We start from the raw sequence: 21,252 nt of genomic DNA on the forward strand, positions 1-21,252 counted from the left end.
CTGTTGATGTCGGACCTAGAAGGCATCTTCAACGGGATTGAGAAGTGGAGCCAAGGTCACGTCTGCACCATACATTTTAAAGCACACAACTTGCCTCAAAGAATCCAGGGAGCTGTAGTTCTTTAAGGGTGCTGGGAGGAATTGTAACTCCGCAATGGGTAAGCGGAGGTTCCCAGAATTCTTTGGGGGAAGCCATCAGTTCTAAATGTGCTTTAGGTGTATGTTGTGGATGTGACCCAAGTATATAAGCCTTTCCAGCTTGGTTAAAAGGTAAAGGGACGCCTGACCATTAGGTCCAGTTGTGGCCGACTCTGGGGTTGCGGTGCTCATCTCGCTTTATTGGCCGAGGGAGCCGGCGTACAGCTTCTGATTCAGGTGGCCAGCATGAGTAAGCCGCTTCTGGCGAACCAGAGCAGCGCACGGAAATGCCGTTTACCTTCCCGCTGGAGCGGTACCTATTTATCTACTTGCACTTTGTGCTTTCAAACTGCTAGGTTGGCAGGAGCAGGGACCGAGCGACGGGAGCTCACCCCGTCGCGGGGATTCAAACCGCCAACCTTCTGATCGGCAAGTCCTAGGCTCTGTGGTTTAACCCACAGCACCACCCGCGTCCCATCCAGCTTGGTTAGGTGAAGGCAAAATTTTTTTTAAGGGCAGGTAGAGTAAATGGAAATGATCCCTTTCGCTCCTAAGGGTCTTAGAGCCAACATGGTGTGGTTGACTGGGGAGTGCTGGATTTGGTTGGACCACGCAAGCTCCAAAGGAATCCAGCTTTGGGCAAAACATGTCCATCACTTCTTCCTATCTGATTGCCAGGCAAGCCAACCACCTTGGGTATCATTAGTCGAAGCAGCTGCAGAAAAATGGAGAATTGATGTCCCAGGAAGCGTCTCCTGTTCCACACTAACACCAATTTTCTTATCTCCTGCTGGTCTGTAGGTTTTCCGCTACTCTTTCACAGCTCGCTACTTGATCTATAACTTGGGCACCAGGTAAGAACTGGACCCGCACCATAGGACGAATTTATTCAAATAGAACAAGGTCTTTATTTGCTGTATTGTTATTTGCATCTATTCCATCATGTATGCCCCACTTCTATATCTTAAAGGGGTCCACAACCTTTGGGACCTGGGTCACATGTGTTTTGAGTACCAAATATTATTACCCTACTGCTGTGGATTGGCAGAGCAGCTTTTAACATAAACACACATATTCTTCATTCTGACACCCTTTACATTTTTTTTTAAAAAAAACCGGTGTTTGTAATACTTTGTGGTCTTAGTAATTATGTAATTAGTTATGCTTGTTAAAAGAACATTTAAATAAAGAGATCTTTTTTATTTTTATTTTAAAAAACACCCTTCCTGCTTTCCTGTAGGCTGACAGCCAATTTGCCATTACGAAATCTCTCAATAGGCATTACGGTCTATGCATAGGAATTAATGTGAAATCCATTAGCAGATTACAGTGCTCAGCGATTGCATACTTAGGATTTTTCGCTCAATGAGTACACAGCTGAGTTCCCAGCATGTACTGTGTGCGGAAACCGCATGAGGGGTTTGTCACATCTTATAATACTACACTCAGGTTTCACATTAATTCTTACCCAGAAGTTCTCGCTGTGCTGGAGTCTTGTAACTTGTGAAATATATTCCTGAATTTACACAGATATCTTCAGCCTTTTCCCATTGGGTTAGTCCTCCGGATCTTTAAGTAAACAAGGCCGCGTCATTGATTGTTCAGCACCAAATATTTCTGCTCTGGTTTGTAGTTCCCAACCCCATGGTTTCAGCGCTGTACCATAAACTTAATGGTTGTTTCACTTTCACTTTACTTTGTATTTATGTACTTAAGCCTAGATTATGTTTTTGTAATATTGAATATATTCAAGGACGAGGGACGCTGCGGGGTCCCCAAATGACCCTGACTCTTGGCTGTGCTGGGTGGGGCAGTTTCCTTGTCCCTACTTTATTAAAAGCACACACCATAAATCAAAAATTTGAAGCTGTTTGTTGCAACTACAAAGTATCTACGGCGGTATATGTTCGGTTATTTTTGCAAAATTCCCTTTTAGCTTTGGAGAGGGACTAATAGATTACCGTAATCCCTTGTTTAGTCTCTCTTACCCCCCCCCCCAAATTACACAGTCTTGCTAACAGTGGACCAGGCATTAGCATAAGAGGCCCTACTGCACTCTTTCCGCCTGCCACACTTCCCAAATAATTCTCCTGCAGGAAAGTGGTCTCATGTTTCCTTTTCCAGAGAGACCAGCAACCTCGATGTGCCCAAGGCAGATACTGTTCGTCTGCAATATGCAGTCTGGGGAGCCCAGGATAACCAGCTGGTAAGTACCTATTCAATTTATTTACATTTTCATAAATTCAGGGCCAGCTCTGCCATTAGGTAGAGTGAGGCTGCCACCTCAGGTGGCTGGTACTGGGGGCATTGATTGCTTTCCCCCACCCTAACCACCCCCATTCTTTCCTCTCTTTTTTGGAATAATTTTGGAATAATAATACAGAGCTGTCTTGCCCACCAAATTAATTCATTACCTGAAAAGCAAGTTGTTGACTGCAAATTTGTGTTATTCAGGCAGCAGCCCTAGTTTATTTTTATTTTTGTAATTTATAAATTTTTTATTAAAGAAATAATCTTAAATAAATAAGAATAAAAATGTGCACCCCACCACTGAGACCATTCCATTGTAACTATCCAACCTCCCAAAATTTCAACACCTCTTGCAATGGTTTGACCCCTTTCTATTTTAACAGTACAAATTACACAAACACCCTCAAAATCATTTATCCTGCATATTTCCCATCTTACCTTAATGGCACATGTTAATTTATAATTAATAGCAATATCCTACACCTCTTTATGCCATTCTTCCATTTTATATTCTGCTTGCCATTTCCACTTCTTAGCTATAATAATTTGTGCAGCTGTCAATAAATTTGTGAGCAAGTCCTTCATAGCCTGCGAACCTTCCAACCCATCGTAAATTGAAAATAACGCTACCTCTGGACTTTTGGTTAGCATTAACCCAGTGATTTCTGTTATCCCCTTAAGCACCCTTTGTCGAAAAAAAGTGTACATATTTCCACCCCCACCACGTGTGAACATAATTCCCTGTTTCCTGGCATCCCCTCCAACATAACACCGAATATTCCTTGTTTATTTGATTTAATCTGACAAATTAAAGCAGCCCTAGTTTGTACTAATTGGGGGGATGGATTAGCAGGACATTTTCAGTTTGCCTCTGTTTCCTTCCCACCCCAATCTCTGGCAAGGTTTGTCCAACGGTAGTTTTCTCGTTGCCGATTGCATATGTCACAACCAAGAACAACACAGGTTGGCCTCTGACTTGATTTCCATCCTCAGCAGTTTGAGTTAGAGCTTTGTGAGCATGGCTGCTGCTGCAGCAGCAGCAGCAGCAACAACAACAACAGTTGATCCCTGTGGGCAAGACCTGGAGAAGGGATCCCTAGTGGATAACGGCAACATAAGCCAGCAATTTGCCTGTGAAGTTGCTCTTTGGCTCCCCAACCTATTTAGTTAAGGTTAGCCTCCCTAGAAAGTTGCTGTGATCATCCGTGGTGCCACTGGGGCAGGACTTTACGGCAGAAGAACTCTGCTGACTTGGTGAAATATATCGAGAGTGGATTTCATGCCCTTTATTCAGCTCATAGTGGTGAGGAGGAATGGAAGTTCCCCCACAATATCTGCTTAATATACATTATTTACACAATGGGCCCACGTGATTGGCTAATTCCGGGATTCTCCTGTATGCCAATCAGGTTGTGGATTCACTTCCACCTGGAGCTGGATTGGGTGGCTCCTGCGGACCAATCATACTGCTGCATTGTTCTAGGACCAATCAGACTGCTGCATTCTGAATCCTATTGTTCTAGGACCAATCAGACTGCTGCATTTTGGATCCTATTCAACTCAGTACATAACACTTGGGGAGCGGGGGTGACAAATTGAAAATAGAGCAGGGTTGGCTTAACACATTTTGAAGTAAAGGAGGGAATACGCCTTGCTGTCTGAATTGGGAAGCCCCCAATTCTATACAATTCAGTATAGAATCTAAAATTACTGAATTGCATCCCTGGTAGCGATCATAGAACCAGAAGTTTCAGACGAGCTGATCCAGTCATCTTACTGATTTATTCCCTTCCCAGGTGTTTATCCTGGATAACGACATTTATTATCAGCCTGGAGTCTCCAGCCGGGCCAAACGCATCACCACATCTGGACGCCAAGCAGTTTTCTTCAATGGGATTGCTGACTGGCTATATGAAGGTGAGTAGGTCAAGGCTCTATGAACACAGTTAGGAGACTTGGGGCAGCAGTCTTCTAGGGGGTGGCATCGTCCCATCCGCTTTGCAGTGCCGAAATAACACAGTAGAATGCTTTCACACAACTGTGATTTTAAAAGTCTTGCCTTTACTTCTGAGGGCTTTTTTTTTTTAACAATCGAGCAGTGTACAAATTTTATGAAATAAACAAAAAATAGTTCCTCTCAATTCCCCTCTGAGTTCATACAGTGGTGATTAATGGCCATTTAGGAGCACTTTCTCCTGTCTTTTAAGAACTCAGCAAAACATTGATAAAGACTTAGTTCAGTTTAATTTAAGTTACCGTATTTTTCGCCCTATAAGACGCACTTTTTTCCCTCCAAAAATGAAGGGGAAATGTGTGTGCGTCTTATGGGGCGAATGCAGGCTCCTTGGCTTCAGCGATAGCAACACGAAGCCTCCGAAGCCTGCGCTCCGGAGGCTTCGCGTTGCTTCCGCTGAAGCCAGGAGAGTCTGCTCTTTGAGGCTGGCGGTGGGAGAAAGCGACGCTTCGCCCATCGCCAGCCCCAAAGGATGGGGGGAATTCCCCCACCTCGTAGAAAAGCCCGTAGGAGCCGTGCAGCTTTTAGAGAGCTTGGGGGCTTTTCCCCAGGGATGGAGAAGGGACTGACTGGCCGTTTCAGTCCCTTCTCCCTCCTGGTCGAAAAGCCCACAGGAGTCGTGCGCGGCTCCTGTGGGCTTTTGCGGGAGGTGGGGGAATTCCGCCACCTCCCGCAAAAACAGGAAGAAGGTCTTGGAGTAGCGCACAGGCTGCGTGCAGCCTGTCCACTGCTCCCAGAGCTGCGGGGGGGGGGATCATATTTCCCCCCTTGATTTCCTCCCCTGAAAACTAGGTGCGTCCTATGGGCCAGTGCGTCCTATAGGACAAAAAGTACGGTAAATGAAGCACTCCGAAGTGCAGTGAAATCCATTGGCCAGTTGTGTCTTCCATGGCCTGCAGGGGGAGCTATTTCCTTATTTAACCTTTCCAGAAATAAACATGCTGCTTTCAGGGATGGCATTGGTAGAACCATTCAGAGTGACCTGCCTGTTGAGGCCTGAAAATTATGGGTGAATGAGAGGGGAGGGGTCTGAACAAGTAATCTAGGTGAAAGTAACAGACGTGGATGCTTTCGGAGACAAAGAGCGCCCCTTTGTGCATTCTGCGTGCATTCTGCAATTCTCATGAGGAAAGGCAGGTGGGCTCCAGCAGTCGTGGTTTACTGCTTGATACTCATATCTGATATCCCCCCCTTGCTTCCAAGAGGAGATCCTGCAGACTGCCAGCGCTCACTGGTGTTCCCCTGACAGCATGTGGCTAGCCTATCTTTCCATCAACAACTCCCTGGTGCCAAAGATGGAACTGCCCCAGTTTCTTGGAGGAAAATACCCTACCAGCCAACACTATCCCTATCCTAAGGTGAGCCCCACTTCTATCCATAGCTGTCAACTTACAGATTTGAAAATAAGGGACCAGCAGCCTCGAAAATAAGGGATCAGCAGCCAAAATAAGGGATTTTCCAGGCACAGGTATGTTCAATTTCTGAGCCCCTCCGAGCCAAAGGCAGAAAGAACAGCCAGCAGCCAAACAAAGCCTCAAGCGGTGGTTCCCACAGCGCAGCAACCCGGCAAAGGGGATGCAGCAGGGAAAACCACCGTCACCTCTCCACTGGGAAGCGCTGAGCAAAGGCGAGTCCCCAGGCAACGCGGCCGATTTGATCGGCATAAGGCATGCAAGCTCCACCCCCCAGTTGTTCTTAGACTCCTTATTGGGTGGGCAACACAGCCAAGCAACACAGTTGGAGCCTCCCTCCTCCCTGGCCGGCAGGGAGGGAGGGAGAAGAGCTACTTCCTTTGAAACCCGGGAAATTTAAGAGACATCATCAATAAGGGACAGCAGCAGGACACAGCGCTGGAATAAGGGACTTTCCCACCAAATAAGGGACGGTTGACAACTAAGCTTCTATCCTCCCATACAAGGGGTGGACTAGAGGGAGGCCAACAGTCACAAGGGTGTTTAGATGACCTTAGAGCAGGCATGGCCACACTTAGCCCTCCAGCTGTTTTGGGACTACAACTCCCATCATCCCTAGCTGACAGGACCAGTGGTCACGGATGATGGGAATTGTAGTCCCAAAACAGCTGGAGGACCAAGTTTGGCCATGCCTGCCTTAGAGCAACCAACCAACCTGCATGTTTTTTGCTGATCTAACTTTGCACATTTATCCTCTCAAATCGGGTGCGAGGGGAGCCTTTGGGCCTCCAGATTTTGTTGAACTACAACTCCCATCTGCCCCAGAAAACATGGCCAATGGCCGAGGATGATGAGGGTTGTAGTTCTGTAACATCAGGAGGGACAACGGTTCCCCACACCTGTCTTACACAGCTGTCCAACATCTCTCTGATGAAAATAGAGACGTACTAAGGAAAAGCGAGACATTCCAGGATCAAATCAGAAACCAAAATAGCTTCTGTAAATTCTGGAAAATAGGGACATTTGGAGGGTCTGGTCTTAAGGGTTTGTAGAGCCAGGTGTAGACTCTTGGCACCTCAAAGCAAGCAATGAGGAACCTGTAGTCCTAAATATGTTGCTAAACTACAACCAATCTGCGCCAATCTGGGCCCATAACCTATTGGCAAAACCTATTGGTGTTTCGCAACTTTCTGACTAGTTGCAGGACCTTGGCCAGACCTAGCAGAGTAAACGCAGAATCCATGGAAGCAATTGGCGACTTGACTGCAGACAGGATAGACGAAGCAGGAACCAGGAACTTGTAGTTAGGTGTTTATTATATACAGTGGACTATTTACAGGAACAAAACACAGATCTTTAGCTAGCTCTTTCTGTCACGACTCACAACTCCTACACTCACTGACACACTGAACTCTGAACACATTCCAGTTAGTAGGCCATTAATTCTCACTCCCTTGAGAGAGCTTGACCAATCAGGGAGCTGTCTCCATGCCTCTGTTATCACCAGCCAAACCTTAATTGACTCTGTGTGAGTAGCTGCACGTACACAGTTTCCCAACATTCCATTATCCCTAGCCATCCTAGCTAGTGCTCATGGGATCTGTAGTCCAACAACATCTAGAGGGTCACAGGTTCCCCATTCCTATGGAATATGGTTTGCTTGTACCACAGGCCTGTCTATTAGTGCATGAATGCTTATGACTGATGACAGCTCCTGCTGTTGCATGTTGACCTCCCACCCTGACTTGTTCACATATTTTGTTCCCTGCCCTTGACTTCCTCCTGTCTCTCCCCTTTCTCTTCTCTTCTCAGGCCGGACAGCCCATCCCTTCTGTCCAACTCTTTGTGGTGAACCTATCTGGAGCGCTTCACCTGCAGGAGCTCCTACCTCCGGAATCCTTCCAGGGCAGGTGAAGGAGAAGGGAGGGTCGGGGTTGCCTGGTGGAATTTTGTTTCCGTTTATCCAAGCAGCTGCAAGTTCAGGAAGCGTCTCCTTTGAGCCGTGTGGCCACACTTCCGATCCAAATTCGTTCTCCTTATACCCGGTGTGTTTTTTCTTTAAAAAAATCTTTAGGATTAATCTCATTTTGACTCAAGAAAATCACCATTTTATAGTTCAAATCAGGAAAAATAAATACAGTAAATGGACAAAAGTACAAAGAGTCACAAAATGATTAGGGGTATGTGTACCCCTGAGTACCACCGCTTATGTCTGTAAAAATTTGCTGCTGCTATTGTTGCTGTTGCTGTTTTTATATGTGTGTGTGTGTGTGTGTGTGTGTGTGTGTGTATATAGTTTTTTTAACATATCATTTTCAACAGTAATTAAACATACTTTTACATCTTATTCAAATTTTTGACTTCCATCAATCCTGTCTGAAAACTTTCCAATCTAATCTCTCAGTATGCATTTCTTATCTTCCCTATTACATTTCAAACTCATAACCAATATCTCTGTCTTTTTCTACTTTGTAACACTTTGGATATTTCTCCTTACAAAACTTCTTGTAGTCCTACTAGCGTAATTTGTTGATTACAGTTGCTCTTCAAATAATTCATGTACTTCTTCCAATCTTCTGTAAATCTCTGGTCCCGCAGGTTTCAAATCCTTCCTGTCATTTTGTCCAATTCTGCATAGCCCATTAATTTCGTCTGCCATTCTTCTTTCGTCGGAATTTCTTCTTGTTTCGTTGTTGCTGCTGCTGTGTCATCACCACCATGCTCTGTTGACCTCCCACCTGGACTACTCTAATATGATGTATAAGGGGCTGTGCTTGAAGGGTGATGTAAAAATTGGGGTTTTGCTTTTGCTGCCCAACTCCCCAATGGGACTCTGAGTCCCCTAAGTCCATGACTGGTCAGAGGAAAATGAATGGAGGCAGGATCCAGTGGAAAACAAGGCAGATATTTCTTATTTCTGTTACAACAGAGTTCCCTGCCCCCCTCCCAAGGAGGGAGAGGCCCTGAACAAAAGTGTGCAGGAACCTTTAAAGACTTTGACATTGCCCTTAGCAAAAGACCACCCCCCAATCATACATACATACATCACAGGAGGCAATCTATACCAGAAATCCTGTCTGCCAGGATACCTGACAATAGTCACTGATTGCATTACCTGAGCAGCCTGGCCATTCTTTTGTGATGGTTAGTACTTTAGTTCCTGAATCCAGGTCACAGCCTCACCCTATTCATAAACAAATATGCCCTTAAGATAGGATTTGTAAGCGAAAAGACAATGGGAAGGCTTCCCTTACTACAGAGGAATATCTGAGGTCATTGGGAGAGTCAGAATGGCTTCAGGATTGCTCTCCCATGCTATTTCAGACACATGGTTTATATATTTAGATATGTGTGCATTTATGAATATTTATTCTATATTGGGGGACGCGGGTGGCGCTGTGGGTTAAACCACAGAGCCTAGGGCTTGCCGATCAGAAGGTTGGCGGTTCAAATCCCCGCGACAGGGTGAGCTCCCATTGCTCGATCCCAGCTCCTGCCAACCTCACAGTTCGAAAGCACGTCAAAGTGCAAGTAGATAAATAGGTACTGCTCCGGCGGGAAGGTAAACAGTGTTTCCGTACGCTGCTCTGGTTCACCAGAAGCAGCTTAATCATGCTGGCCACATGACCCGGAAGCTGTACGCCGGCTCCCTCGGCCAATAAAGCGAGATGAGCACCGCAACCCCAGAGTCGGTCACGACTGGACCTAATGGTCAGGGGTCCCTTTACCTTTTTATTCTATATTGGAGAACTTAGAATTCTTATAACAAGGGCAACAGGTTTCCCACTCCTGCTTTAATGTATAGCGTCCAACAGGGGGTGCCAGCTTGAGTAAAATATTGTGGGGGCCGAGGTAAGCCCCACCCTACATCATCTATCACATGATGTGGTGCACACACCCATTTAAATGGAAATGCCCATCAACTTTGTGGGGGCCTAGTCCCCTCAAATATTTTATTGTGGCGGCCAAAGTCCCTACTGCCCCTAGGAACCAGCTCCTATGGCGTCCACCACTGCTAGTCCACATGCAACCTGTAATTATTTACCTAACATTTGCAGACTGAAAAAACGACGCTAGCGAATGCCGGTCATATTTCCTTTACTGAGCTCAGAAGAACGTGCAAAGTGCAGCCATTGCTGTTTTCGCTCTCAAACCAAATTCTTTGATATCTCTCTGTGCCGGTCAGTTCAGAAGCTTGCTCTGTTTTTTTTTGTACTTCCTGTCCGGCACAGGGCAAGAATACAAAGAAAGGGGCCTGGACATGCTGGTCGGCTAATGGATTGGTGAACTTTTTGCCAAATGACCCCTGAGGGAGCCAAGACTGTTTAGTTTCCGCCATCCGAAGCATGCTGGTTTCACTACTGCTCTCTTTCCAGGGAATATTACATCACCATGGTAAAATGGGTGGGACACTCCCGCTTGGCTGTGCGATGGTTAAATAGGCCGCAGAACATGTCCGTGCTGAGTCTTTGTGAAGCTGCCACAGGGACATGCACCGAGGTGAGCTCCATTACTAAGTACAGTCATACCTCAGGTTAAATTTGCTTCAAGTTGAACGCGTTCGAGTTGCGCAGAAGTTCGAGTTGCGCGTTCGTCATGCGCAGAAGCGGCAAAAAGCGATGCGCGCGTGCGCAGACGTGCCATCACTAGATACGTTTACCTCTAGATGCGAACAGGGCTCCGGAACGGATCCCGTTCGTATCTAGAGGTACCACTGTATTATAATACACCCGTATTATTTCGTTAGGACATTCCTCTATCCCACCTTTCCTGCAAGGTGCTCAAAGTGGCGTGCACCCGATTCTCCCCCACCTCACAACAACCCTGTGAGGTGGGTTAGGCTAAGACAGGTACCCCCAAACTTGGCCCTCCAGATGTTTTGGGACTACAACTCCCATCATCCCTAGCTAACAGGACCAGTGGTCAGGGATGATGGGAATTGTAGTCCCAAAACATCTGGAGGGCTGAGTTTGGGGGTGCCTGAGCTAAGGGATGGTGACTGGCCCCAGTGAGCTTGATAGCAGAATTGGGGGCTTGACACCTGGTCTTCCAGATCGTGGCATTTAACAACTATACCAAAATTGTCCCTCATGTACTTCTGTGTGTGAGAGAACTGGGTTTCTATGTATGGAGTTTGTACTATAGCTACCTTTTAAAGCCATTCTTTAGAAAGCCTTTCAAAATACACCTTTTAAATGCATCCTTTCATGAAATGGAGGATGTTGTTGCTGTTGTTTAGTCGTTTAGTCGTGTCCTACTCTTCGTGACCCCATGGACCAGAGAACGCCAGGCACTTCTGTCTTCCACTGCCTCCTGCAGTTTAGTCAAACTCATGCTGGTAGTTTCGAGAACACTATCCAACCATCTTGTCCTCTGTAGTCCCCTTCTCCTTGTGCCCTAGAGGGTTCTAATTTAGTACCTCAGGGAGTTAATAAAGAATACAGTCATACCTCGGGTTACAGACGCTTCAGGTTGCGCGTTTTCGGGATACGGACGTACCGAAACCCTGAAGTACCGGAACGAGTTACTTCCGGGTTTTGACACTGACGCATGTGCAGCAATGCTAAATCGCGCTTTGCACATGCACAGAAGTGCTGAATCGCAACCCGCGCATGTGCAGACGCGGCGCTGCGGGTTGCAAACGTGCCTCCCGCACAGATCACATTCGCAACCCGAGCGTCCATTGTACAGGAGTGGGGTTGTGGTTGGGGGGTCTAGTATGAGGTACCAGGGTGAAGTTTTGTCCTATTTTCTCCCAAACGCTTTGCTAACCACGTTTTGCATCCTCTTAGAGATACAAAGTGACATCAGATTTCTGGGTGGACATGCAGGTAAGAGGCTTGAGATCATTCTATTCCTTTATTATTCCCTGTGCCAGGCCAGCTACATTCCCACATCTCATCAGGAAATTGCTGTTTATATATATATATATATATTTCTTCAAAATGTCCATGTCAATCATCATCACAAACAATAAATGACCATTCATTTAGCAAGGGATGTCAGGTAACCTAAAAGACCCAAGTTGTAAATGTTTGCTATCCAGAATAAGCTAGTTTTGCTCCCGGCTGATGGCAGAAAAGCAGTAGCAGCTAAAAGGGACGTGGGTGGCGCTGTGGGTTAAACCACAGAGCCTATGACTTGCTGATCAGAAGGTTGGCGGTTCCAATCCCCGCGACGGGGTGAGCTCCCATTGCTCAGTCCCTGCTCCTGCCAACCTAGCAGTTCAAAAGCACATCAAAGTGCAAGTAGATAAATAGGTACTGCTCTGGCGGGAAGGTAAATGGCACTTCCGTGCGCTGCTCTGGTTCGCCAGAAGCGGCTTAGTCATGCTGGCCACATGACCAGCTGTACACCGCTGTACACCGCTGTACAAAACAAAAAGCAAGAGCTAGCCAAAGTGGGCTTGGAGGCCGAGGTGTAAGCAGGGCTCCCAGTTTAGTAAACTTACGTTGTTTCTGTGTGAGTTTACCTGAAGTGCCTAGAGTCTGTTTTTAAGAAGGGCAGCCTCCTGGACAACAGTAAAGCCACCATCTGGGTTAGGGAGGCACACGGGCAGAGAAGGGGGACGGCCCACACCCATCAGAGGTCTAATAATAATAATAATAATAATAATAATAATAATAATAATGGGCATCAGGCAAAAACGTTCCTCTTTAACAAGGCCTTTGGCTGATTGACATCCAAATGCCCCCTTTCCCCTAGAATTTTTATTGAAGCTTTTTTTTGTGATACAAAACAAACAAATAAGTAAGGAAAGGTACATATAGCGTCTCCGGTTTCAGTTCATAGCCTTTTAAAATGTAATGGGCAGGGGGCATTATTGGGTTGCTTTTGTTTTGTATTTTCTGTTTTTATATTGTGATTTTTATGTTGTTACCGCCCTCAGGTCTGCGGGTATAGGGCAGTATACAAATACAGTGGTACCTCGGGTTACATACGCTTCAGGTTACATACGCTTCAGGTTACAGACGCCACTCCCCCAGAAATAGTACCTCAGGTTAAAAACTTTGCTTCAGGGTGAGAACAGAAATCATGCTCCGGTGGTGTGGTGGCAGTGGGAGGCCCCATTAGCTAAAGTGGTGCTTCAGGTAGGGAAAGGAGAATGTTAGCCGCTTTGAGACTCCTTCGGGTAGTGGTAAAGCGGGGTATCAAATCCAAACTCTTCTTCTTCAGGTTAAGAACAGTTTCAGGTTAAGAACGGACCTCCGGAATGAATTAAGTACTTAACCTGAGGTACCACTGTAACAACAACAACAACAACAACAATAATATCAAACACTCACCTGAGTATCCAGCAATGCATTCACACCTTCCTTCCTATGTATCCCAGCAAGGAATGCCTATCTTTTCTGAAGACGCCGAGACCCTTTTTCTGCCGGTGCCTGTGAAGCAAGGGCCTCGTGGAGAATTCCACCACGTCACCATGCTTTCCACGCAGGTAAATTTAGCTACCCGATAACCACCTGCTGCATGTGACTGCCAACTTTTAAACCCCCCATTTTCAGACGAGGAACGGCTTCCTACAGAAGTTGCTGTTTGCTTCTCCCTATGCCTGCTGGCCTCACATCTTATGCCATGTCCCATGAGACATTTGAAAGCAGGGTTGGGCAACTTGTACCTCTAGGATGGTGTGCAGATTTTGGCTGAATTTTGAAATTCTGGGAGCTGTAGTCCATCAACACCTGAAAGTCACCAAGTTAGGTACCCCGAAAGATGCCTTATGAATTTTTCGGGGTACCTAACTTGGTGACTTTCAGGTGTTGATGGACTACAGCTCCCAGAATCCCTGGCCATAGGCCATGCCAGCTGGGGCTGCTGGGAATTGAGAGCCCAACGAAAACATCTCTGGTGGGCACCATGTTGGCTGGTGCCTGGTATTAAAGGCACAGCAGCCCTGTCAAGAAAACCAAAAGCAAAACTTGGAAACTCTCTGTGGTTCACGGCATGGTAGTAACGGTGAAATATACTCGGAGTCGAGAGTGGATTTCATGCTCTTTATTCAGCTCATAGTGGTGAGGAGGAATGGAAGTTCCCCCAGAATGTCTGCTTTATATACATTATTTACGCAATGGGCCCCACATGATTGGCTAATTCTGGAATTCTCCTGTAGGCCAATCAGGTTGCGGATTCACTTCCACCTGGAGCTGGATTAGGTGGCTCCTGTGAACCATTCAGACTGCTGCATTCTGGATCCTATTGTTCTAGGATCAATCAGACTGCTGCATTCTGGATCCTATTGTTCTAGGACCAATCGGACAGCTGCATTTTGGATCCTATTCAACTCAGTACATAACAAACTGGAAAAGGAGGAACCACAGACTGGGCACTGGGGGGAGAAGGAAGACTAAAGGGAACGGTTAATAAGGAAACTGGAATGATGTGTGAGAGACAATATGCACAGGAAACTGGAGAAAAAGAGTGTGCCCTTTACTGTGATCCTCAGCTCAGTCTGAAGGAAAATATTCAATATACAGTGGTACCTCGGGTTACATACGCTTCAGGTTACATACACTTCAGGTTACAGACTCCGCTAACCCAGAAATAGTACCTCGGGTTAAGAACTTTGCTTCAGGATGAGAACAGAAATCGTGCTCTGGCGGCGCGGCGGCAGCAGGAGGCCCCATTAGCTAAAGTGGTGCTTCAGGTTAAGAACAGTTTCAGGTTAAGAACGGACCTCTGGAACGAATTAAGTACTTAACCCGAGGTACCACTGTACCATGAAACCCCAGCTTCAAGAACAATAATCATTTTCCATCTAGGATTCCTACCCCACCCCACCCCCTTTAACTAGACATGGAATAGCAACCCAATATGCAGAAGTTCAGCCGGTGAATATCTTGAGTTTGCTTGGGTTTTGCATGTCCGTCTGCAGGAACAGAGGGGAACAGTGGTGGGAAGATAGCAACAACACCTGGATTGTGATGACACATGTGAGTCTTCTCTACCCCTTCTTTCTCCTGTCAGCCCAGTCGCAAAGAGAGCAGCGTGCGCCTCCTGACCTCTGGGACCTGGGACGTCACCAGGATCCTGGCCTATGATGAGAAGAGCAAACGGCTGTGAGTACCCGGAGGCCATGGTCCTATCCGTGCCCCAGAGCAGCTCCTCCAGATGGAAGTAGGTGGGGAAAACTATGTCCTTGCTGACACTCTCCTTTTCCTTAGATATTTCCTGAGTTCTGAAGACAGGCTCAGCTCCAAACATTTATACAGGTGAGTATTCTGGCTCGTGCCCTGCTAATAATGCTTGGAATTTATACAGAGCACAAATAGGACCTTCTGTTCAGGGTTCCAGCTAACCAGCCATGCCATATTCCAGGAAACTCTATTCCACCATTGTTCCAGCTTTCTGTGTCTCCCCACCGCTGTCAGTCAGTATTTTGTGCCCATTAAGTATCCTCAATGCTCACTAAGCTATTTTTTCTTGTAACACCCCCCCTCCAAATATTTAGGGTCTGTTTTACCACTGAGTTTCTTTTTTATATATAATAATTTTTATTAAGTTTTCTATTTAACAATCATATCACATTAATTATTCCAAATTATATCAATACAAATCATAAAGTCCAAATATTTTGCCATGCTTCGAGTTCAGTAGGGCCCAATCATCTCATATTTCTGCTGCTTTTATTGTTCACCAGTCCCATCTTCCAATCTTCTTGTTGTTATCCTTTTTCTTCTTCATAGCCTCTGAGTTGTTTCCACAGGCCAGTTAAAGTAAGCAATATTATACAGTGGTGCCTCGCAAGACGAAATTAATCCGTTCCGCGAGTCTCTTCGTCTAGCGGTTTTTTCGTCTTGCGAAGCAACCCTATTAGCGGCTTAGTGGATTAGCGCTATTAGCGGTTTAGCAGTTTAGCAGCTATTAAAGGCTTAGCGGCTTAGCGGCTAAAAGGCTATTAGCGGCTTAGCAGCTTAGAAAAGGGGGGGGGAATCGCAAGACTCGCAAGACTTTTTCGTTTTGCGAAGCAAGCCCATAGGGAAATTCGTCTTGCGAAGCGCATCGAAAAACGGAAAACCCTTTCGTCTAGCGGGTTTTTCGTCTTGCGAGGCATTCGTCTTGCGGGGCACCACTGTACTTCTGTGTAAGGCTCTCCCTTTTTTTTAAAGCTGGTAAGTCTTTTGTTTGCAATAAATCTTGACATGCTGATCCAAAAGTCCTCCTCGGGTGGCAGACGCCATTTTTTCAGTTCCGATGAAATAAAATCTAGGCATTTGCTCATTAATTTTCCCAGACAAGTTGCACCATAAATTAGCCTTTCCAGGGAAGATGTGCCGAGTCAAACTTAGAGTACAAATATGATAACAGAGTAAAGGCTCACCTCTCCCTATGGCTATTAATCTCGCAACATAGTCTGTCTCATAATGGTGTTTTACCACTGAGTTTCATCATACTTCTTTCTGCAAAGAAGGATGTGACAAATCCCAATGTCTTGGCCTCAGTAATGGACTGGATGAGAGCCAACAAACTGAAACTCAGTGCAGATAAGAATGAGGCACTGTTAGTGGGTGGTTCCCTAGACCAGATGGGTGGGAGGTCGCCTGCTCTTGATGGGGTTACGCTTCCACCCAAAGGAGCAGGTTCGTAGCTTGTGGGTCCTCCTGGATCCTTTGCTGTCGCTCGAGGCTCAGGTGGCCTCAATGGCCCAGAGTGCCTTCCATCAGCTTCGGCTGGCGGCCCAGCTATGTCCCTAACTAGACAGGGATAGCCTAACTACTGTTGTCTATGCTCTCGTAACCTCAAGTCTAGATTACTGCAATGCGTTATACATAGGGCTGTCTCTGAAGACGGTTCGGAAACTCCAGCTAGTGCAGAATTCAGCAGCCAGCTTGCTCACTGGATCAAGACAGTTTGAGCATATTACACCGATCCTGGTCCGAATGCACTGGCTACCAATTAGTTTCCGGGCCCAATAGGTTTGGACCTATAAAACCTTAAAAGACTCAGGACAGCAATACTTCAAGGACCACCTCTTTCCACATGAACCTACCCAGACACTGAGATCATCTTCTGAGGCCCTTCTTCGTGTGCCTCCTCCTTGAGAGGTCCGGAGGGTGGCAACATGAGAACACGGCCTTCTCTGCAGTAGCTCCCCATCTGTGGAATGCTCTCCCCAGGGAAGTTCGCCTGGCGCCTTCATTATATACCTTTAGGCGTTTCTTTTTAACTAGGCCTTGGGTTGATCTGATTTACATCCTATGCCCTTTTAAAATGTGTTTTTTGGGGGGGGCTATTGGGTTGTTCGGGACGCGGGTGGCGCGGTGGGTTAAACCACAGAGCCTAGGACTTGCCGATCAGAAGGTCAGCGGTTGGAATCCCCGCAACGGGGTAAGCTCCCGTTGCTCGGTCCCTGCTCCTGCCAACCTAGCAGTTCAAAAGCACATCAAAGTGCAAGTAGATAAATAGGTACCGCTCCGGCAGGAAGGTAAATGGCACTTCCATGCGCTGCTCTGGTTCGCCAGAAACGGCTTAGTCATGCTGGCCACATGACCCGGAAGCTGTACGCTGGCTCCCTCGGCCAATAAAGCGAGATGAGCGCTGCAACCCCAGAGTTGGTCACGACTGGACCTAATGGTCAGGGGTCCCTTTACCTTTACCTTTATTGGGTTGTTGTTTTTATTTTTATTATGTATTTTGTGGTTTTATATCTTGATTTTATTATGTGAAGCACCCTGAGACACACACCCCCTGGGTATAGGGCGGTATATTAAATAAATAAATAATCAATCAATCAATCAATCAGTCCCATGGTACCATGCTGTGACTTCTTTGCAAAGCATTTTGAGGATCAAATCACTTGCATCTGCAAGTGAATCTCAAGAAGTGTCCAGAGCACTGTCTAGTCCTGTTACGTTGGATGACTTTGAGTTGGTAAGGCTCGAGGATGCGGACAAGGTGCTTGGACCGGACAGGGCGACCACTTGCACTCTATTTTTTTTAATATATATTTATTAGCATTTTCTATAATGAAACAAAAACAAAAATAAACAACCACAACAAAAAAGAAAAAAATATATAACAGACATACAAAAATATAAAACTTAAAAACAATTAAAAACACATAAAGTTTCAAATGCTTATTTCTTTTAACTTATTTCTCAGACCTCCTCACACCTTCCCTTCTTGTATTCCAATTCAAATTATTAGCTCAGCAAATCCTTATTACTTATTTCTCAACTTTAACTTAATAATTTAATTTAACGTATTATTATTTTACTTTTTCTCTTTCATCCATTTCCTCAATTTATTTTTGCTAATCTTATTTTCATTTAATTTAGTTCATTTAAAAAAAACCAATTTTACCTTATCCAAACTTAAACATCAATACTTATACATCAATACGCATTCTTAAAACATTTTTTCTAAAGTCGATCCAAATTCCCTTCCACGAATTTCCAAATTTTCATACAAATAACAAAACACTTGCACTCTGAACCCTCTTGGCTGATAAAAACTATCAGGGAGAGGACCATAGCTGTCAACGTTTCCCTTATTTTAAGGGAAATTCCCTTATTCTGAATAGGATTCCTTGCAAGGAAAGGGAAAAGTTGACAGCTATGGAGAGGACACCCCCTTCTGTCACCTCCAGGGCTGTGGTTAATATCTCCTTACGAGAGGGGATAGTCCCTGCCAGCTCGAAGGAGGCAATGGTAAAACCACTCCTGAAAAAAAGCCTCCCTCAGTTTGAAAATCTAAGTATCGTAATTACTGGCCAACTGCCAATCTCCCCTTCTTGGGCAAGGTTCTTGAGCAGGTGGTCATGGAGGAAACTGATTCTCTAGATCCATTTCAATCGGGGCCTGGTTTTGACACACAAATGGATTTGGTCACCCTGTATGAAGGCCTGTGTCGGAAGAGAGGCAGGGGAAATGTGTCCCTGTTAATTCTCCTCTACTTCTCAGTGGCCCCCTCAAGGAAGAGAAGTACCGTATTTTTTGCACCATAACACTCACTTTTTTCCTCCTAGAAAGTAAGGGGAAATGTCTGTGCGTGTTATGGAGCGAATGCCTGCGGGTGGCAGGGGGATCTGCTGCAGTCGTGAGCAGAGGATCCATGGTTCCCCTTCCTTCCCTCCTCCGTGGTTACAAAGCATGGATCCTCAGGATTTTTGCATTGGGCTACTCCAAACTCACTGTCAGATCACATGTCTGTGGCCACAGCACAAACCACAAAAATCGTATATCTACTATTTCGTTTAGAATATTTTTTTCTTGTTTTCCTCCTCTAAAAACTATGTTCGTGTTATGGTCTGGTGCGTGTTATAGAGCGAAAAATACGGTATTCCTTCCACACTAGAGGTATATAAGGGTCTGAATCTGGTCTAGAGCCTTGCCCGTTCTAATGTTTATGAGCCAGACGAATAGTAAATTATTATTATTATTATTATTATTATTATTATTATTATTATTATTATTGAATTTATTACCTAGGGGTTTCAGGGCAGTTTGCAAAATAAAATCAAGATATAAAACCACAAAATAACTAATAAAAACAAAAACAACCCAATAGCCCCCCCCTGGAAAAAAAAACACATTTTAAAAGGGCATAGGATGTAAATTAGATCAACCAAAGGCCTGGTTAAAAAGGAACGTTTTTGCCTGTGTGAAATTGCTGTCACCTAGTGGCATTCAGGTGGAATTACATCCCGAATCCCGAATCTCACCCATCCTTCCTAGTCAGACTATTCAGGGCAAATGAAATATTCGGACTGAAATAGAAAAATTCCACTGAGTTGAATTTTTTTTAAAAAAGCATTTTTCATGTGTTAAGGTGCTGCTCCTCTGTCAATTTCAATTAATGCATCTATAGCAGTATTTTCCAAACTTGGGTCTCCAGCTGGTTTTGGACTACAGTTCCCATCATCCCTGATCACTGGTCCTGCTAGTTAGCGATGATGGGAGTTGTAGTCCTAAAGCAGCTGGAGACCCAAGTTTGGGAAACCCTGATCTATAGGATGGGGGTGTAGCAGGTTCCATCTCTGCCCACTAAGTACATTTTTTTTTTTATGTGGTAATATACCATTGGGAAGCGGGTGGTGCTGTGGGTTAAACCACAGAGTCTAGGACTTGCCAATCAGAAGGTCAGCGGTTCGAATCCCCACGACGGGGTGAGCTCCCGTTGTTCGGTCCCTGCTCCTGCCAACCTAGCTGTTCAAAAGCACGTCAAAGTGCAAGTAGATAAATAGGTACCACTCCGGCGGGAAGGTAAACGGCGTTTCCGTGCACTGCTCTGGTTCGCCAGAAGTGGCTTAGTCATGCTGGCCACATGACCCGGAAGCTGTACGCTGGCTCCCTCGGCCAATAAAGCAAGATGAGCGCCGCAACCCCAGAGTCAGTCACGACTGGACCTATTGGTCAGGGCTCCCTTTACCTTTACCTTATACCCATATATAGCTCACTGTTCCAGTTCAGGTTTTCATATGCTTCTGCGCGTTGTATCCTTTGAACTTGATTTTCCAACATCCAACTCTAGTTTTCAATACTGCAGCACTTTGGCTCACTATGGGTAATGAGGGCATCACTGGGGCTGAGAGGAAGCCATGGCACCCCCTCTGTCTTGGGGGTGAAAGGGAAAGGCTTCTCAATATGTCCTTCTCCTCCTCTTCCTGGGCAGTGTTGAACTTGACAGCTCCTTCAACCGCACCTGTGTGACCTGCGGCCTGCAGCCCGGCTGCTCCTTTGTAGATGTCCGTTTCAGCCCCAGGATGGGGCATTTTATATTGTTCTGCAAAGGTGGGTTTCGGCAAGGGAAGACAGGTGCAAGACAAACTTGCAGATTTACCCAAATACATATATTTATATCTGCTTTTATTATGACATTTGGGCCTGTCTGGTGGATGGATCAAAACTGTTAAGGTACCTTCCATGATGGATAGAAAGCTGAAATGTTGATGCATGCACACTCTGACTGCTTGTAAAGCATAGCTGTCAACCGTCCCTTATTTGGCAGAAAAATCCCTTATCCCAGCGCCGTGTCCCGCTGCTGTCCCTTATTGATGATGTCCCTTAAATTTCCCGGGTTTTGAAGGAAGCAGCTCCTCTCCCTCCCTCCCTGCCGGCCAGGGAGGAGGGAGGCTCCAACTGTGTTGCTTGGCTGCGTTGCTCACCCAGTAAGGAGTCTAAGAACGACTGGGGGGTGGAGCTTGCATGCCTTGTGCCGATCAAATCAGTCGCATTGCCTGGGGACTCGCCTTTGCTCAGCGCTTCCCAGCGGAGAGGTGACGCTGGTTTTCCTTGCTGCATCCTCTTTGCTGGGTTGCTGCGCTGTGGGAACCACCGCTTGAGGCTTCGTTTGGCCGCTGGCTGGGCTTTCTGCCTTTGGCTCGGAGAAGCTCAGAAGTCGAACATACCCGTGCTCTGAAAATCCCTTATTTTGGTTGCTGATCCCTTATTTTCGAGGCTGCTGGTCCCTTATTTTCAAATCTGTAAGTTGACAGCT

At 45.9% G+C, this 21,252-nt stretch overlaps 1 protein-coding gene across 2 annotated transcripts in view; it reads left to right on the forward strand.

The window, feature by feature from the left end:
* The window catches only part of LOC308580090 (inactive dipeptidyl peptidase 10-like), a 58,736-nt gene that overhangs the window by 19,230 nt on the left and 18,254 nt on the right, over nt 1-21,252 (forward strand). For both annotated transcript variants that reach the window (XM_081181307.1, XM_081181306.1), the window contains exons 6-16: nt 940-992; nt 2,263-2,344; nt 4,185-4,305; nt 5,606-5,760; nt 7,627-7,724; nt 10,191-10,314; nt 11,607-11,645; nt 13,148-13,255; nt 14,782-14,873; nt 14,979-15,026; nt 20,428-20,546. In XM_081181307.1, coding sequence (XP_081037433.1) covers nt 940-992; nt 2,263-2,344; nt 4,185-4,305; nt 5,606-5,760; nt 7,627-7,724; nt 10,191-10,314; nt 11,607-11,645; nt 13,148-13,255; nt 14,782-14,873; nt 14,979-15,026; nt 20,428-20,546 — 1,039 coding nt within the window. The remainder of the gene's footprint in view (nt 1-939; nt 993-2,262; nt 2,345-4,184; nt 4,306-5,605; nt 5,761-7,626; nt 7,725-10,190; nt 10,315-11,606; nt 11,646-13,147; nt 13,256-14,781; nt 14,874-14,978; nt 15,027-20,427; nt 20,547-21,252) is intronic.

This window comes from Podarcis bocagei (genome assembly GCF_964188305.1).
Source record: "Podarcis bocagei genome assembly, chromosome: 2".
NCBI lineage: Eukaryota > Metazoa > Chordata > Lepidosauria > Squamata > Lacertidae > Podarcis > Podarcis bocagei.